Source organism: Thunnus albacares, chromosome 22 (assembly GCF_914725855.1).
Source record: "Thunnus albacares chromosome 22, fThuAlb1.1, whole genome shotgun sequence".
NCBI lineage: Eukaryota > Metazoa > Chordata > Actinopteri > Scombriformes > Scombridae > Thunnus > Thunnus albacares.
In genome coordinates this window covers 9586096-9602487 of record NC_058127.1, presented here as the reverse complement: position 1 = coordinate 9602487, position 16392 = coordinate 9586096, and the positions used below count along the sequence as shown (strand labels likewise).

Genomic DNA, 16392 nt, shown 5'->3' with positions numbered 1-16392 from the left:
ATTGTATCACATTACGTCACATTACATTCTATTCTGAACTACATTCGGTTACAATGTTTCACTGTGTTCTATTGTAGCCTGTATTCTAGAATGCTAATAGAGATGTAACAGAGAGGGGCGGTCTGTGACGTCACGCCACTACGTTACAACGCATGCGCAGCGCGTTGACGTCTCGCTTTCAAACAGCTGCCAACTACAGCCTCTGTGTCATCTTATATCCACAGAATTATAGCTTCAACGTGTGAGTCTCGCGCTCAATGTGTTGCCAATGTTTGCGTTAACGTATTAGTAAGTCTTAACTCAAATAAATTCAGTTCAGTATTCCGGTGTCGTCACTCACGAGCCGGACTGGCAAAAGTATCTGCCAATCTGTGAAGGGTATATCCACACAGGGAGGTGTAAAACAGCCAATCAGAAACTGGGATGGGGCAGTGGGCGTGACCCTTGCGTTGTGTGTACGAGTCGACGCCATTTCGTGTCCACTGGTTTCAAGGTGATACAATCATCCTGCAGAGCCGTAAGCGGATATTTACCTACTCAAGTAAAAACAGCGTTGAATTTTACTCATTTTTAGTGTTAAGCTCGTGGTGAGTATTTTTAACCAAGAGATTTTTTCCCCTATTTTTTTTTTATTTTTTCCCTGACTCTGAGCCGTCTTTGGGACTTTTTTGTTTTTATTTTTAATGCATTTTTCCTGGCTGGTATTCCTGAGACTGTGTTGGCTTTAGTGGCGTACATTTTGTGATGGCAATATGAGCTGCGCAGAAACTAGTTTTAAGTAGCTTCCACAACAAGATTTTTGCTTTTGTTTTTCGAATAAGACATTTTAAAACCTCTATTTTTTTTCAGGGCTGCTGTGTTATCTCGTTGCTTATCTGATTGTGGTCATATTTTCGAGGAAAAGAAATATGGAAGATTGGTCCAGTCTTTTCTGGACAGTGTTCAAAACGGGTCGCCCTTTTTCTGGAAATATGTTTTTAAAAGGTTTTTTATCCTCGTCCTTTGTTTCACACCCACCTGTAACTTGATTTGCAGTCGTTGATATTGACTCATAAGACGTGTTTTTCCCCCCTATTTTCTTTTGGCAGTTTCGAGACAGTATATTTTCCGCAGCAGATCTCTCAGGAATGATGTAATTTTTCAGGCAATTTGTTTTTTTTTTTCCCCGAAATGAGAAGTAGGGGGTGTTTTTTAAGGAACAGTTTCTCAACAGTTGTCTTGATGTATCATGCAGTCAAGGGATTTCTGTGGCAGTGGTGCTACATAAATTGTGCATTTGGTAATTCTGATAAAAATATATATATATATATTTAAGTCCGTTTGCAGATTGAGAACCTCATTCATTCGGTCTCAGTTTACTCTGAGCTGTGGAGCTGCTTTGACCCAGGAAGGAAGCGTACAGCGGGGGCCTGTAGTGAGCTGTATGACCAGAGTTAGACCTCTTATTGCTCTGCTCTTGTTTTTTTATTTTTTTTTTCTTGTAGCTTCATGACTAATCAGTTGCTTTTATATATATATATATATATATATATATATATATATATATATATATCTGTGAGGAAAAAAATCAGCCATAAATGTTTATAGTAGATAGGCAGGGTAGACTTGCAGTTGAAGATGGCCCCAGAAACCACAAGTTCCAGGTTTTGCCCCCCCCCCCCCCCCCCCCCCCGACTGTACCCCACCCCCTTTGGCCCCAAGTGTGTCCTCTGGAATTGTCCTTGAGCAGGAAACCCTCCAGGCTCCAGGGGTGCTGTTCTGCAGCCGACCCTTTGGCCTCTGCATGGAGAGCAGGCAGGATGGAAAAAACAGGGGCCATAAATTCCCTCAGACTAGTGATGCTCAGAAATACTATTACATATATATACATATATTATTATACTACTATTAGACATGAATTTAGTTTCTAAAGAAAGACACTTTGTTCTATTACTTCTTGGTTGTATAACCAGTCAAAGTCAAGTCAAGTCAAACGTGGTTGTACCTGAGCACCTGTGCATTTGCCATAATTATTTAATGGATTATTAATTGCTGTTTATCAGAGTTACTCCTAATTATACTATTTTGAGGTTGTTACCCTTATAGCAATTCTCCTTAGTGTCAGTCCTGGGAGTCAGTGCCATGTACATGTGCTTACTGCCACCTTTACTGGGTTTATTTTTGACATAAAATTGACATTTTATACATCACTGTTTGGAGAAAGTGTAGCATTAAAGTGAAATCAAAGCAGTGCCAGAATAGTTATGATTAAGAGTAAGTATGATAAACACAAATCAATCGTTCATTAAATAATTAGGATAAATGTGTTGGTGCTCTTTTACACCCAAATTTATCGCTGCTGCTGTTTTACCAGACACATCTATGGAAGTTTAAATCTTCTAGAAGCCTGTCAGCCAAGACTTTCAAAAAACTTTTTATGTAAACTCTTGAATTCTTAATATAGTTAGATTGTATTAAAATATTAATATAATGGCTCAACCCTAAAATATTAGGCTAACATATATAAGAAGCTTTTATTACTGTAGTGCAATGTTAGGAAACGCTTGAAGCCTTACATTTCTTTTTTGTTTCATTATGAATCAATAGTTCTTTGTAAACAATCAATTCTGTCGATAAAGTAAAAAAAAAAAAGTTCCCATTCAGTCCATAATGACATAACTGAGGAAGACTGGTAGAAACTAGTTTTAAATTAAATAAAGACTGAAGTCACTGAGGAAGTCGAGCCAACAGAATTTGATTTGTTGTTTTTTTTTTTTTGCTTTGCCCTCCCAGTCCCCCCACCACCACACCCCTACACCCCTCTTTGTTTGTTGTAATAACAGTTCTAGTTCATTTTTCAAAGGGCTTCTTCTCTAATATTACTTTTTTGTTTCCCCTGTTTAGTTTTTGAAGCCACTTTTTTGAACAGCAGCAAATCGTAAGTTGGTCTTAACCTTTTTTTTTTTTTTTTTTTTTTTTGTTTATTTTTAACCACAACTTTTGCATCTTTTTTTTTTTTTTTTTTTTTTTTTTTTTTTTTTTTAATATTCCAGTTTTGTCTTCACCCCCATGTGATTTAGCTTATTTCCCCTCTCCCCCCCTCCCTTTTTGGATTTCCTAGAACAAGTAGCATGTAGTGTTTTTTGTTTTTTGTTTTTTGTTGTTTTTTTATTGTGCTGTGATAGAAAAATTAAATACTTGATTCTTAAACTGGTTGATTCTAATGGCCTCTTAAATGATCTTCCCACAATATCCCAATTTATGATAATCAAAGGCATCATGTCCAGTGTTGATTATGAGAGGCCAGTAGCTAATTGCAGTCAGTCCTGGGATTAAGGACTGACACTGACAAAGGCAAAAAAAAGTTCCGATTTTTGCTGCCTTTGCTTTGTAATGTTTTTTGTTTTGTTGTTTTTTTTCTTTTTGTGAGTGTGCATGTCATTTGATGGAGTCAAATCTGATTTGTTACCCACACAAACACAAAGTTACCTTGTTTTTAGAGGCGTTGCTCTTAACAGTAACACTGATGTCACCATTATTACCCCCTATGATTAGTTTGTGCCTATGCATGCCAACACTAAACACTCATTCATTACTAACTGATTCAGCAATCCCTAATATGAAATGATGAAAAGCAATAGGATTTTTTTTGGTATACTGTTATCAAATCTATCAGATTTATCAAGTATTTTTATTACTAACATCACACAGTCATGAGTAAACTATCAGGTTAACTCCCCTTGACCATTTCTGCTATAAACACCCCCCCCCCACAAAAACTACACACGCCTGCATATAGGTGGCACATCCGTACCTGCTGCAAAGCTGCTTTTCATGTCATTTTGGCTCGTCTGTCTTCAAGCATGATTCCTAAGAAATGCAGTTGCAGTGTCACAGTTGAAGCACAAACATTAAACCAACACTCTCTCACACCACTGAATTAAAAAAAAAAAAAAACCCACAAGCCAGAACGGGACTGAAGGTGTACCAGTAACAGCTGGCTGTCATAACAATAAGGCCCAGATAGGAAATGTTAACACCAGGTATGAGCTACTGTAAGTGGACACTCTAGATAAGGCTGGCTGCAGTAAAAACAACCCTTAAAGTGACCGTGTTACATTTTTGATATACAAGGAGTGTGCAAAATACCAGGAGGACTTTGCAATATAATATGACCGAATTTAATAGTCCTGTGATATATGTTACCTTTGTGAAGCTCAGGTTTTTGTTGAGATTATTAAATGCTGATTCAAACTGATGCGTTCCATGCAACTTCTAACTGGACACTGAACTTTATTCTTTAGTTCCTTTTTTTAATTGTGATTTACAGATACTGTACTTAACACAAACACCAAATCCTATTACGCCAAATCATATTATGTGGCATGGAGTAAAGTCTCCGAAATTTGATAGAATGTACCAAACATTGGAGAATTAAACTGGCAAAACAGGACCAGTGTTTATAAGTTAAAGTAAAAAAGGGATAATGATCATCATGTTGAATCAACACCTCTAACAGAAAACGTATGGGCTTCACTGTCTACAACACAATTATATTGTAAGATGTTCCTGTTATTTTGTCCACCCTGTTTGCAAATATTTACCCATCTCTTCAAATAAAGACTTTCTCTTTTTTCTGTTACTGTCCTTCAACAGCAGAGCCTGATTAGTTGTGTTCAGTTCCTGTCATGACAATCACACAGAGGGCTTGTGTATAAACCCTGGATATTCCTACTTGAACCCTCAACATGCCACAAAGAATTAGAAACATTTGCTAAGCGCTCGTGTGATAGTCCCCCTCCTGAACACACCCGTTATTGTAGACAGCCTGTCAGCTTGCCAGGCAATAGAAACATCCCGGCCAAATCATGTAGTGGAGAGCAGAGCTTTAAGCTTTGGCCAGACAGCCTGCTGCAAACCATGTAATCCCCTGCTGGTAGCTACTGGCCAGAGAGGGAGAGGCTTGCACTGCTGCTGGGTTACAGTTTAGCCCAGCTGGCAGCAGCGTTGTGTTTTGGCAGGTGAAATACGGCTTTGCATTGGCGGAAGGGTTTGATTATAAGATGAATGGCTCCCAGAATTGAGAGGTAATTAGCGAAAAAACAAGACGGGCACACGAAAGGTCAATGAAAAGGCCCATTGTTGGCTCATAATGGGGTTTATGTGTTATGATGCGGAGAGAAAATCCCCACAAAATTTGCAAAGTAAGAAAGTAAAGGCTGTATTCATCTACAGGGGAGCGGACAAAATAAAAGAAACACCTTATAATATGACCCTGGAGTAATTGTTTCATTACTGAGGCTGTAAAACGTTTAGCTTTTCTATGTCATAATTTGTAGTTTTATTAAAGCAAATATCCAATAAGTGTCTTCCGGTCAGTGTTGGTGAGGGTGTATTCTTGTGATGGCTGTTATTCACATGCTAGTGTATAGTAGTATCAACCCCCCCCCCCCCACCCACCCACCCGCAATGTTACATAACTGTGCAGTGTCTGCAACTAATGACAATCTGGACTCTTTGTACTTACAGTATAGTAAAGCTGACATACTTTACTCTGCTAATTGTGTGACACGCTAATGTGACCAGCTTGTGTGTTTGGGACTTATAACAACTGACGCCTGAAAGGTCGGCGCATTAGTCGCAGATGCCCTAAATTTATGTAGAACAGCAAGGAGAGAAGTCTGGAAAGTCCTCATTACAATTTGAGAAACACAAAACTGTACTAAAAGGAACAAGATCCTGAACAAGATCTGTATTGATTGATCAAAAACATTCGTGTCACAGTCATAAAGACAAAAAAATGCAGATTCCAATATGTGTGTCCCCATTTTTTTTGTCTCCATGCAATACACCCTCATCAGCACTGATTGAAAGACACTTAATGGGGTCAACATCAAAAGCAAACCGTTGCACACCAGGAGACTCATGAACTATTGAAAGATACTGATACATGTCTATCATGTTAGGTAAACCAACCAATATTTACCCCAAAAACAACAGTTCTGGCAAAACGCACAGTTTCATTAAAAACTAAACATTATAAGCTTCAGCAAAGCAGTCTTTAGAGCTGCAATGATTAGTCAAATGACAGAAAATTAATCGGCAACTATTTTTAATAATTGGGTTGACTCATTTTTTCAAGAAAAAATGCTAAATACTCTGGTTCCATCCGCTTAAATGTGAATATTTCCTGGTTTCTTTAGTCCTCTATGATAGGAAACTGTATATGTTTGGGTTGTTGACTGTTGGTCAGGACAAAACAAGACCTTTTAGGTTGCATCTGGGACTTTGGGAAACTAATTTTTTACTATTTTCTGACATTTTGTAAATTAAACAACTAATTAATTAATTGAGAAAATAACCAACAGAATAATCAATATGAAAATAATGAAAATAATCACTAGTTGCAGCCCTAGTGGTGTTAACTGCGGGGATATTGCAAGGTGTTTCGCATTGTCTTCCCCTTCTGTGGTGACACTGAAGTTTTTGCAATTGCTTATAAGTGAATGATTAGGACAGTATGAGGTCTATTAAAAGCAGTTTTCTCACTTAAATGCAATATTTTGTTTTGTCATAACACACATTTATCCCACAGGTTTTTGTTTTTTTTTCCTTAAATGAACGTCTCCATTTTTTAAAACATTTTACCTACTCTACCACCTCCTGACCAGAACCTCCCCCCCTATTTTTAAGCATTTCTTGGATTTCTTTCCACTAAATCTAAGAAAAAAAAAAAAAACTTTATGGAGGTGTAGTAGAAGTCTCCCCAAAGTCACTGACTCCATCTCTCGTAGTTCCTCGACGACCCTCTTCTCTCCAACAGACTCAGACAGACAGGCAGGCCTCCACCGACCAGAGTACAGACACAATGGAGTGAGTGCTGGCTGCTTCATGACCACGATCACACTATCTGTCTATTCTGCTCTCTGATACCTGCAGTACTTTTTTAGATGCCCCTGTCTCCCTTTGCATAGTGGATGAAAGTGCAAACACACATTTAGTAAGTGAGTGAGTGAGTGTGTGCGTGTGTGTAGAATATGCAGAACTACCCCTCTTGACTTGAATCCACATTCATTGTAGAAGTTAAAAAGGTAGAAAGTCACACCTTGAGTTGTGCATATCAATCACTACAACAGCATTTTTTTTTATAAGGATGAGTGCATGTGGTTGTCCTGTTTTAATGTAAGTAAATGAGTGTGTGAGGTGTGTTTTCACACTTTGATTTGACCTGTTATTAGTGCTGAAATGATTAGTTAACGAACTGATACATTGATTACTTATTTAAGTAAAAATGCCAAACATTTGCTGGTTCCAACTTCTAAAATATGAGGATTTTTTGCTTTTTTTCTGTTTTATATGATTGTAAATTGAATATATTTGGGTTTTGGACTGTTGGTCTGACAAAACAAGCAATCTGAGGACTTTGGCTCTTCAAAATTACGATCGGCATTCACTGACATACAGTATATACACTAGATGATAAACCAAAAATGAATGTGGAGATTAACCATTAGCACTTGCACCTACTTTAAGCCCATTTTTTTTGCTAAATGTTGCTAAAAGTTCAATGTAATGATGTTGAAAACCCATACTACTGTACACTATGAACTCTCACATTCATATGAGCATCAGTTGAACCACAACTTTGGCAATTGAACAAGGTTATCAGGTTGACCATGTTGCAGAAATAGTCTGCAAATCAGAGAAAGTTTCAAAGCACACGAGAAGTCCTCATCTCTTCGTCTTCTTTTCTTCTCCCCTCCCATACTCTCCCCTCCACACGAACCTCTCTCCCTCCCCGTCCAGTTGGTCGTCGTCGTCGTCCACCACCTCCAGCCTGATGGCCAGCAACGTGACCAACAAGACCGACCCGCGCTCCCTCAACTCCCGCGTCTTCATCGGCAACCTCAACACCCTGCTGGTCACCAAGGCCGACGTGGAGGCCATCTTCTCCAAGTACGGCAAGATCGTCGGTTGCTCCGTCCACAAGGGCTACGCCTTCGTCCAGTTCTCCAATGAGAGGAACGCCCGGGCGGCCGTGTCCGGCGAGGACGGACGCATGATCGTGGGACAGGTGTTAGGTGAGGTGGAGGGAGGGTGGGTGATGGAACTGAAGAGTTGGGGAGTCAAGTACTGGTTGTCGGTATTGGACTCCTACACATAACCTCCCTTTTCTCTTAAACTATTCCTTTGAGTAAAGATGTACATTTTCTGGCCTGTGTGGTGCTGCAAGCAGATTAAAATAAATATGTTAATTACTGACAAATGCCACCATGGTCGGGGTAAAACCTGTGTTAGCCTTCCACGATAACATACAATCAGGTGGAGGGGAAGGAGTGATAAAATGTGTGAACTGAAATTTAACACATTCTGTTCATAGCGCAATTTCATGACCCGTCCTCCCACTCCTGACAACTCTAAAATCCATCCTTCCTCTACTCTGTGTTTTTTTTTCCACCCTCAGACATCAACCTAGCGGGTGAGCCGAAGCCTCACAGATCAAAGACAGTGAAGCGTTCTGCAGGAGACATGTACAGGTGTGCGCAACGCTGCTCAAGCTCACGACGAATATTTTTTTATTTCAATAATTCAGCATCCAGACAGGTTTTGAAACACAGTCAAACAGTGATACGTCATGTAGACAAGTGTGTTTTGCTATAGTTAATCTTTCTCCACCATCTCCCGCTCTCTCAGCAGTTCCTCTTTTGATTTGGACTACGACTTTCAAAGAGATTACTATGATAGGTAAGCTGTCTATTCTCTTCGTTTTTCAAAATGTTTTTTTTTAAATCAACAAATCTCTTGTCTTTTGTTGTGATTTTTATGGTTCATTTATACATTTTCTTCATTTTTACATCTGCGAAAGGCTTTTTTTTAGTGGTAAGAAAAGGGAAAAGAAAAACAAGCTACTATTAATGTTTTATTATCTCAGTGTTAGTGAGAGCTCTGTGAATTAGCATTTATGTTAAAATAAACAATAAAAATGCAAAAAGTGAAAAAAATGCTGCCTGAATATCATTGTAAAAGTTAATATTATGTGACGCTACAAGAGTACTACTCACATTTCTCTTGGCACTTTTTATCACTTTGGTACTCTCAGGATGTACTCTTACCAGTCCCGGGTGCCTCCTCCCCCTCCACCCCTGTCCCGCGCTGTCATCCCCTCAAAGCGTCCGAGGGTCAGCCTGAGCGGAGGAGGGAGCCGACGAACCAAAACCAGCTTCTCCTCCTCCTCCAAGAGCAGCCAGAGGACTTCCCGTACGAGTAGGTCCCAAAGGGTCACGTACGAATACCGTGTGTCCCGATCGCACCTACTGAATACTCTCTCAGAGTCTTCTATTCCTCTCCTCACAGTGAAGGTAGATGATCTGCAGACCATCAAGAGAGAGCTCACTCAGATCAAACACAAGGTCGACTACCTGCTGGAGAGCCTAGAGCGCATGGAGAAGGACCACGGGAAGAAGTCAGGTGAGCCCAAATGAAACGATTGTCGTTAAATTATTGGTGTTGAATTAAAGACTCTGATGTTTCATTCAGTGCAGAAATTAGTTAAAATCTGCCAAAATCATTGCTAATCAGCTTCACAGTTACTTTAGGGAGTTTCCTTGCCTTATGAATGCAGAGTGATTGAGTGAAATGGCCTGTTACATGACATTTGACAGCTGTAAAGCCTATAATATGACCCTAGTAAAAAGTACAATCTTATGTGTGATTGCTACCAAAGGAAACCAAATCTATCACTACAGAAGGATCCTATTTTTGAAAATCTCACCATATTCTCGTCCTCTAAATGACAAAATGTTCTCTGTGACTCATGCAGCACTAGCATGAGTCATGAGAGAGGCATATGCAAAATTCAAATATATGAATTTCATCCAGTCATATAAAACCTCCATGTTTTATAAGCTAACTAGCAGTAGCAGCAGTTTAGGTAGCTCAGAGGTGTGTATATTTCAGCTTACAGCAACATCATCAGAAGTTTTCTCTACTGCCAAATTCCCAAACATCTGTTCAGGATGAAAACAAACTTTCTCCTCCTTTACCTCCTCTATAAGTTGGGGTAATGGAAGATGGTGACGAGTGTCCATCTTGCAGTCCCTGGCCCTTTCTACTTCTGAACTCACCCACCTCTCTTTCTCTTTTTCACCATCTACTCAGAGATGAAGAGCTCCAAACCGGAGCCAGGTGAGGTGTCCCCCCTCCACTCATCCACCTCCAGCAAGAAGGACGACAGCCTGAAACGGGACAGAGAGAGGGAGAGCCAGGAGCTGAACGACTCCGAGGAGGAGGGAGATCTCCTGGAGGACGAAGACGAGGTGAGGAGCGGGAACTACAGAGTGACTTTTGAGCAAGTGAGAAGCATCTCTGTTATGGTGTGGGTTTGACAGTAGTGTTTCGTCTTCGTTGTAAAAAGGTTTTTAACTAATATGTGATAAATAAAGCGATATCCGTCCACTTTTCCTTCCTCGCAGATGAAAAGCAGAGGGAGAGACGAGGATGAGGAGGAGGACGGCGAGCAGGAGGAAGGGGAGGACGACGGCGATAGTGCCAACGGAGACGAGTCCTAAACACTACGCAGGCAGACAGACACACACATACACATGCACAAAACGATGTGTGTGATTGTATCTCCACTCCAGACGTGTACAACAGTGGTCATGTGCTCATATCTGCTGAACTGACTGGACGTTTCTATAAAATGTATTGTAGATAGATCTCACACACACATTCTCAAAAGCATAAATATGTCAATTTTCTTTCTCCAGTTGTCTTTTATGTTGCTCATTTGACTTTATCTACTTTTTTTTTTTTCAGATGTTTTTTATTTGAGCATTTTATAGATATTTTCTGGTATCGGATAAATGCAAACTGATGTGTTACATTCAGACAAAATACACGTTGAGTTGACAAATGTTACATATTGTATATTTGAACTAAGGGCTGTGAGCCACTCATGTCTAAAAAAACTGAAAGAAAGTAAGCTAAGCCCTTATTGGTTCTTTAGATGAATGTGTTGACTTGATGCCAAAAAAATGAACAAATTACTTTTTACTACTAAATTAACAGATTATCACCTGTTACTGACATCGAAACAAAACTGGAATAAAAAGGATGCTCAGGTGCAACAGTTTGAATTTAGAGTCAGTCTTGCGGGAGAATACCAGACATGGTATCACAACCCAGATGTGAAGGAATTTAAAGATGAATATTTAAAAAAAAAAAAAATGATCCAGCTGCTGCACAGCTGCCTCTTTACCAGCAGGTGGCAGCGTATCCTCACAACTGGCCCACACAAAAGCCCACAGGGACTCATTTCTGTTGTTCACAGAAAACCTTCACCTTATGCTTGTCAGACAACAACACGCGTGTACAAAACCTCATGTCGAACTGCACAAACGCTCAAACAAAGAACTCACCGTTTTGAAAATAGTTTTGTTCGTCGCCGAGGTGTGGCGACCTTAACTGACCTTGACTTGTGTAATGCGGTGTTCGTCTGTTTCTGTTGATGTTATGTTTGTCATTCAGCTGCACTGGTGAAAGTGAATAAACATGTTTTCCAAGTTGGACCCTGTTTGAGCTTTTGGTACCATCCACATGTTCAGGATCATTGTGAGGCTCTGTGTGTGTGTGTGACGTGGTGAAGGTGGAGGTTTATAAAAGGTGAAAGAGAAATTATGGGTTGTGCAAGAGAGCGAGAATGTGATTAAAATATATGTTGCGTGGGTGGATGTTTTAAGTGCGGAGCGGACAGGTTGAGGCTGGAGCGAACTTGAAGCGTTTTATTACCTCGTGGAAAAATCTTACAAGGGTCGGTATTTTCTCACATACCTTTAGATCCAGCCATGCATGTATAGTTTTGCCTTTATCTGCCTATGATTTGAGATATTTGTCTAGTAAAACCAAAATTATCTGCATGGCAAGATACCACTAGAAGTAAGTGAGAAAATATGGATTTTTTTAATAATTTGGGTGAACTAAAACTCTTTTCTCAATTGTAAACTTTGTAAACCTTTCGATTCAGTCTACAGAGCAGACATTAGAAGGCAGAATGGAAATAAATCTTGTAGCGAACAAGCTTGTTTGTCCACAATTTCATTACTAATGACCAAACAAACATCAGCTTCCTTATTAATATACATTATCCTGCCGGGAGTCTGCCGAGGCCTCGGAGCTGAGTAATGAATGCGAGAACAGACAGCCAGCAGGAATGAAGAGGAATGCGAAGAGGAAAAGAGGGATAACTAATCAATAAGCAGCAGTGTTCCACGGTGAACTGTGATTAACGAGGGAGCGACAGACAGACAGACAGAGGGGGTATGTTGAAAAAGGGTGGATGGAGAGAGGATGGATGGATGAACAGACCACAGAAGAGTGGAGACAGATGGAAGAGTAGCTGACAGATGGAGAGATGACAGGACGAGCGGAAAAGATTTTGCGCTGGGGGGTGGCGGTGAAGAATGTGGAAATGGTGTTAACAGTTAATGTGAGTGATTGCAGAGCAGTACCTTTTGTTAAAACGTCGCCTAAGCACTGGTGGCTCTTCTTTGTTTCCTTGGAGAGAGAATATTTTATCATTTGTCGCCTTACAAAACAGAAAAATACGGTATGTCTGCATTTTGAAGCTGTCAGAGCTTTATTTACATTTGTCTTTATCATATTGGATGCGCAGCGTTATCCATGCTTTCAAGAAACTATATGAAGAGGCTGACATTTTCATGATCAAACGGCCGGATTATATCATCGAGTCGAATTCCACAACAAGCCTGAAACACAGCCGCTTCTTTTTTCTTTGTAATGAATGACAGCATTTTCAAGGAAGCTGTAAAACTCTCTGCAGCAGCTGGGACAATGAGTCGCTTGTTTTCATGCTGTGCACTTATCACTAAAGTACGTTTTTATGCAAAACCCTTTGCTCACATATTTGCGCAATACATTACATGCACAGGCGTGATGATGTCCCCTCTTCAGATCAATTTTGTTTTAAAATGAAAGTGTGAATCCTCATGACTTCATGGGACGCTAGTTAAGATAGAAAAAGCTTGTAGTCAGAAGATCATTGAATTGAACTATAGAGAAACATATAGAAAATGAATGTTTAACTAACAGAGCATTCATTCACATCTTATATGTTATACCATATAATGCAAATGTGTGTATGACTGTGGCTAAATAAACATTAATGAAATGAAAGTGAGAACAGTGCAGTAGGAGGTTAATGTATTGCAGTGGTGTGATCACAGCTACATGGGGAACATTTACCGAGTCCAGACTAATCGATGGTGCAGCCACTCAGGGGAGCTTCACGATGAGCATACTTTCCCTCTCTTTCTAGGCTTTCTCACACATGTAGACACACATATATATGCTCGCTGGCCACTTTATTAGGTAAGTTTTTGCTGACATGGTCAGAAAAGTGATAATTCTACTTTATGTTTACTATTGAGGTCGTAGTGGTGGTGGTGTTTTACTTGACTTCATTATAATGAAAGGTGTTCCTAATATTTGGTCTACTATTTATATACATAAAGGGGTAAAATATTAGAAACAGGAAGAGCACATTAATAACACATTAATAAGAGCTGCTTTCCTTTTAGGTTTGCCAGCTGAGCTCTCATGTGTGCATGCCGGCACAAGCAAATGTAGCCATTAAATCATGTTATTAGTCACACTTGTGTAACTAATAACATTACTGATGACTCTGCTAATAGTTATAGGATAGCAAAGGTGTTGTTAGTTACACCTACCCCTGCTATGACAAGTCAAAATGTCCACCACGAGAAAGGTTTGTAATTGCTCAAAATACTGTATGAATCATACAATATAAAACAAAAACAACAAGGATGATATGGAAGATAAACAAGGTGTAGTTTTGGCATTAAAGTAACTCAGTGGAAAGTAAATGTTGTGATTTTCACATTTACTGATAACGCTAACATCTCGGGTTCAGTGTCTAATCTGTAAAGACATTTTCTGTTGGGAGTCTTAATTTGGCAAAACACATCCAAAAAAAGCTGTGACCATGTAACATTGGCACATTATCACCTTGAAAAGTTGTTATGGGGAACTTTTTAGCAAACACCTTCCTATTTACACATCCAGCAGATACAGAGCAACATTGTTATTCATTTGGACTCATGTTTCTGGCCAGCCAATGAATATAAGTCTGATTTTCACTCTCCTATTAGCTCTGTTTTGGTCGCCAACAGTATTTAGCTTTTTAGCAGCTAAATGCTCCACTATGTTCGCTAGCTAGTTGCTAACCCTGTCTGTCTGTCAAGCCTTAACTTAATTGTAAGTATTGATTTGATGAATTTACAGGTGGAATAATGTTTAGATGGTAAAAAAGCTTTTAGCTTTGAGTGATCTAGGTTAAATAGACTATATTTCAATGTCAAACATGTCAAATATAATCATCAAAGTGCTGTTGAAATAACAGCTAAACCTCTACAAAACCCTCACTTTTCATCTCATTTTATCCCAAACCTAGATAACTATACATCAAGTCCAAAGATGTTCAAATCAGTATTTACTGGGAACTTTTGCATGTGATAACCAGTTGAAAATCTCCAACTTCTTTTGCAATATAATGCTACTTTGCCGTCCTAATACTTCACATAATACTGCTGTGGTGGAGGAAAATAACATAACTTGACGTTATCCATATCCACGATCTACATTCAGTTTGTGCTCTGTTCACAAATCCCTTTAGTGTAACATCAGTTCATGAAATCTGCTTATAGACTCACGTTATAATGAAGGGAACAGTCCACCAGAAACACATGGATGATTTTGACATCAGTGTTCTCGTCACTAGTCCAGTGGGAAAATATCTCTAAAAGTTAAAGTTGGTCTTTAACCATCAAAACATTGAAATAATAATAATTATAATTTAACAGGAACCAAATGATGCAGAATTGCAGGTAGGTGAAGACTGATGTGAAGGAGGAGGGAAGATTAAAGCGACACAATAATCTAAGCCACAGAGAGGTCACGGGCTGAGACAGAGACAGAGGAAGAGAAAGTGAGGGATGAGGAGGGTGTGAAAGAGAAGAGGAGGTGAGAGATGAAAGCGACGAGTCTTACAGGGCTACAGAGAGGTCGAGAGGAGGGAGGGGGGGGAGAGGTGAGGATGGAGAGATGGAGGGATGGAGCTGTAAGCCTCCAGGGTGATTTATCAGTGTCACTGGGAGGTCTTTGTGTGAATGTGTGTGTATGTGTGTCTGTGTGTGTGAGAGAGAGAGAGAGAAAGAGAGAGAGAGAGAGACAGAGCATGAAACGAAAACACGATGAAAGAGAGCCATAAAAGTGGATGGGCTTATGTGTGTGTGTGTGTGTGAGATTCTACGAGTGAGTTCATGTTTGTGTGAGAGATAGAGTTAGGGAAACACAGAATGAAATATGATAAACATCAAGAGAGAAATGTTTGCTGCCTGAGGATGTATTTCATTTTGATTTCAAACAAAACAGCCAACTGTTCTGTGTGTGTGGATGCCTGCATGTGTGTAAAAGAAGCAACAATAGCTGGAAGGAAATTTGTACCTGTCATATGTCAATTTACACCTCCATATCCCTGTTCACCAACTTTAGTAATTACTGATGAACTATCTGTCCTATTAAGATTTGGAGATGCGTGTATTTGCAGTATTTCAAACAAAGAAAAACACACCCACATAGTGACCTGCTTCTCTCTGTATCTTTGTCTCTCTCTCAAGTCTACACTGGATATCGATTCATATTGATCCCTAGGCAGTTTGCATGGAGCGTTTTTCATTTTTACCAGTAAAAACACCAACATGGATGCAGTGACTTGTTTGTTTTTCACCTATATGTGGCACTTACTTTACTTCTGGTCCATTCACATGGCTTTACCCACCACTACCAGTGAGGGAGAATTGACATGTTACAGCAACATAAGAGTCAGGCCAAGAGGCAAGAAAACAGAGGAAGAGCTTAAGAGAAATAACATTAAAGGATTAAGGATTTGGGCAAATATATATGTACAGTATGTGTAGAAATAGTGTGCAGCAGGTACAGTCACTTGTTAGAGCTCTATTAATGTAAAAAGCAAAACAGGAAGCCATGGTGCATCAACAGCACATAATAGAAGTATGAATAATAAATATAGTACACATACAAATATATGGAAGTATATAGGCTAGTGTCACACATGCTATGTGCTGCATATCTAATGTAGGTTACTACAGTATCACATTATACAATAATATAAAATGTATGTGTTGAAAACACTGATATAGTACAGTATTGTTATAAAGTGCATGTTTAAATGTGCGACTGTTACAAACAATGGTTGGTCCAGAGATGTTGATTTGCAAAAGTTGAACATTTTCAGCATCCTTCAGTAATTTGAAATAAAGACAAGTTGAGAAAGATACGCGCTCCCTCCAAAATTTG

General features: G+C 39.4%; 1 protein-coding gene across 13 annotated transcripts; it reads left to right on the top strand.

Moving 5' to 3' along the window:
• Nucleotides 1-455: 455 nt before the first annotated feature.
• hnrnpc (heterogeneous nuclear ribonucleoprotein C) lies at nt 456-11546 on the top strand. 13 transcript variants are annotated; one of them, XM_044341108.1, is made up of 9 exons: nt 467-1279; nt 6774-6852; nt 7786-8060; nt 8444-8516; nt 8677-8724; nt 9080-9243; nt 9334-9447; nt 10138-10331; nt 10452-11546. In XM_044341108.1, the coding sequence occupies exons 1-9, from the start codon at nt 1171-1173 to the stop codon at nt 10545-10547; spliced, it is 1152 nt and encodes a 383-aa protein (XP_044197043.1). In that variant the 5' UTR covers nt 467-1170; the 3' UTR covers nt 10548-11546. The 13 variants fall into 13 exon arrangements, with proteins under 13 accessions (XP_044197049.1, XP_044197041.1, XP_044197043.1 ...); XM_044341107.1 differs by having other exon boundaries at nt 8674-8724; XM_044341110.1 differs by having other exon boundaries at nt 468-1279; nt 10138-10295.
• The last annotated feature ends 4846 nt before the right edge of the window (nt 11547-16392 follow it).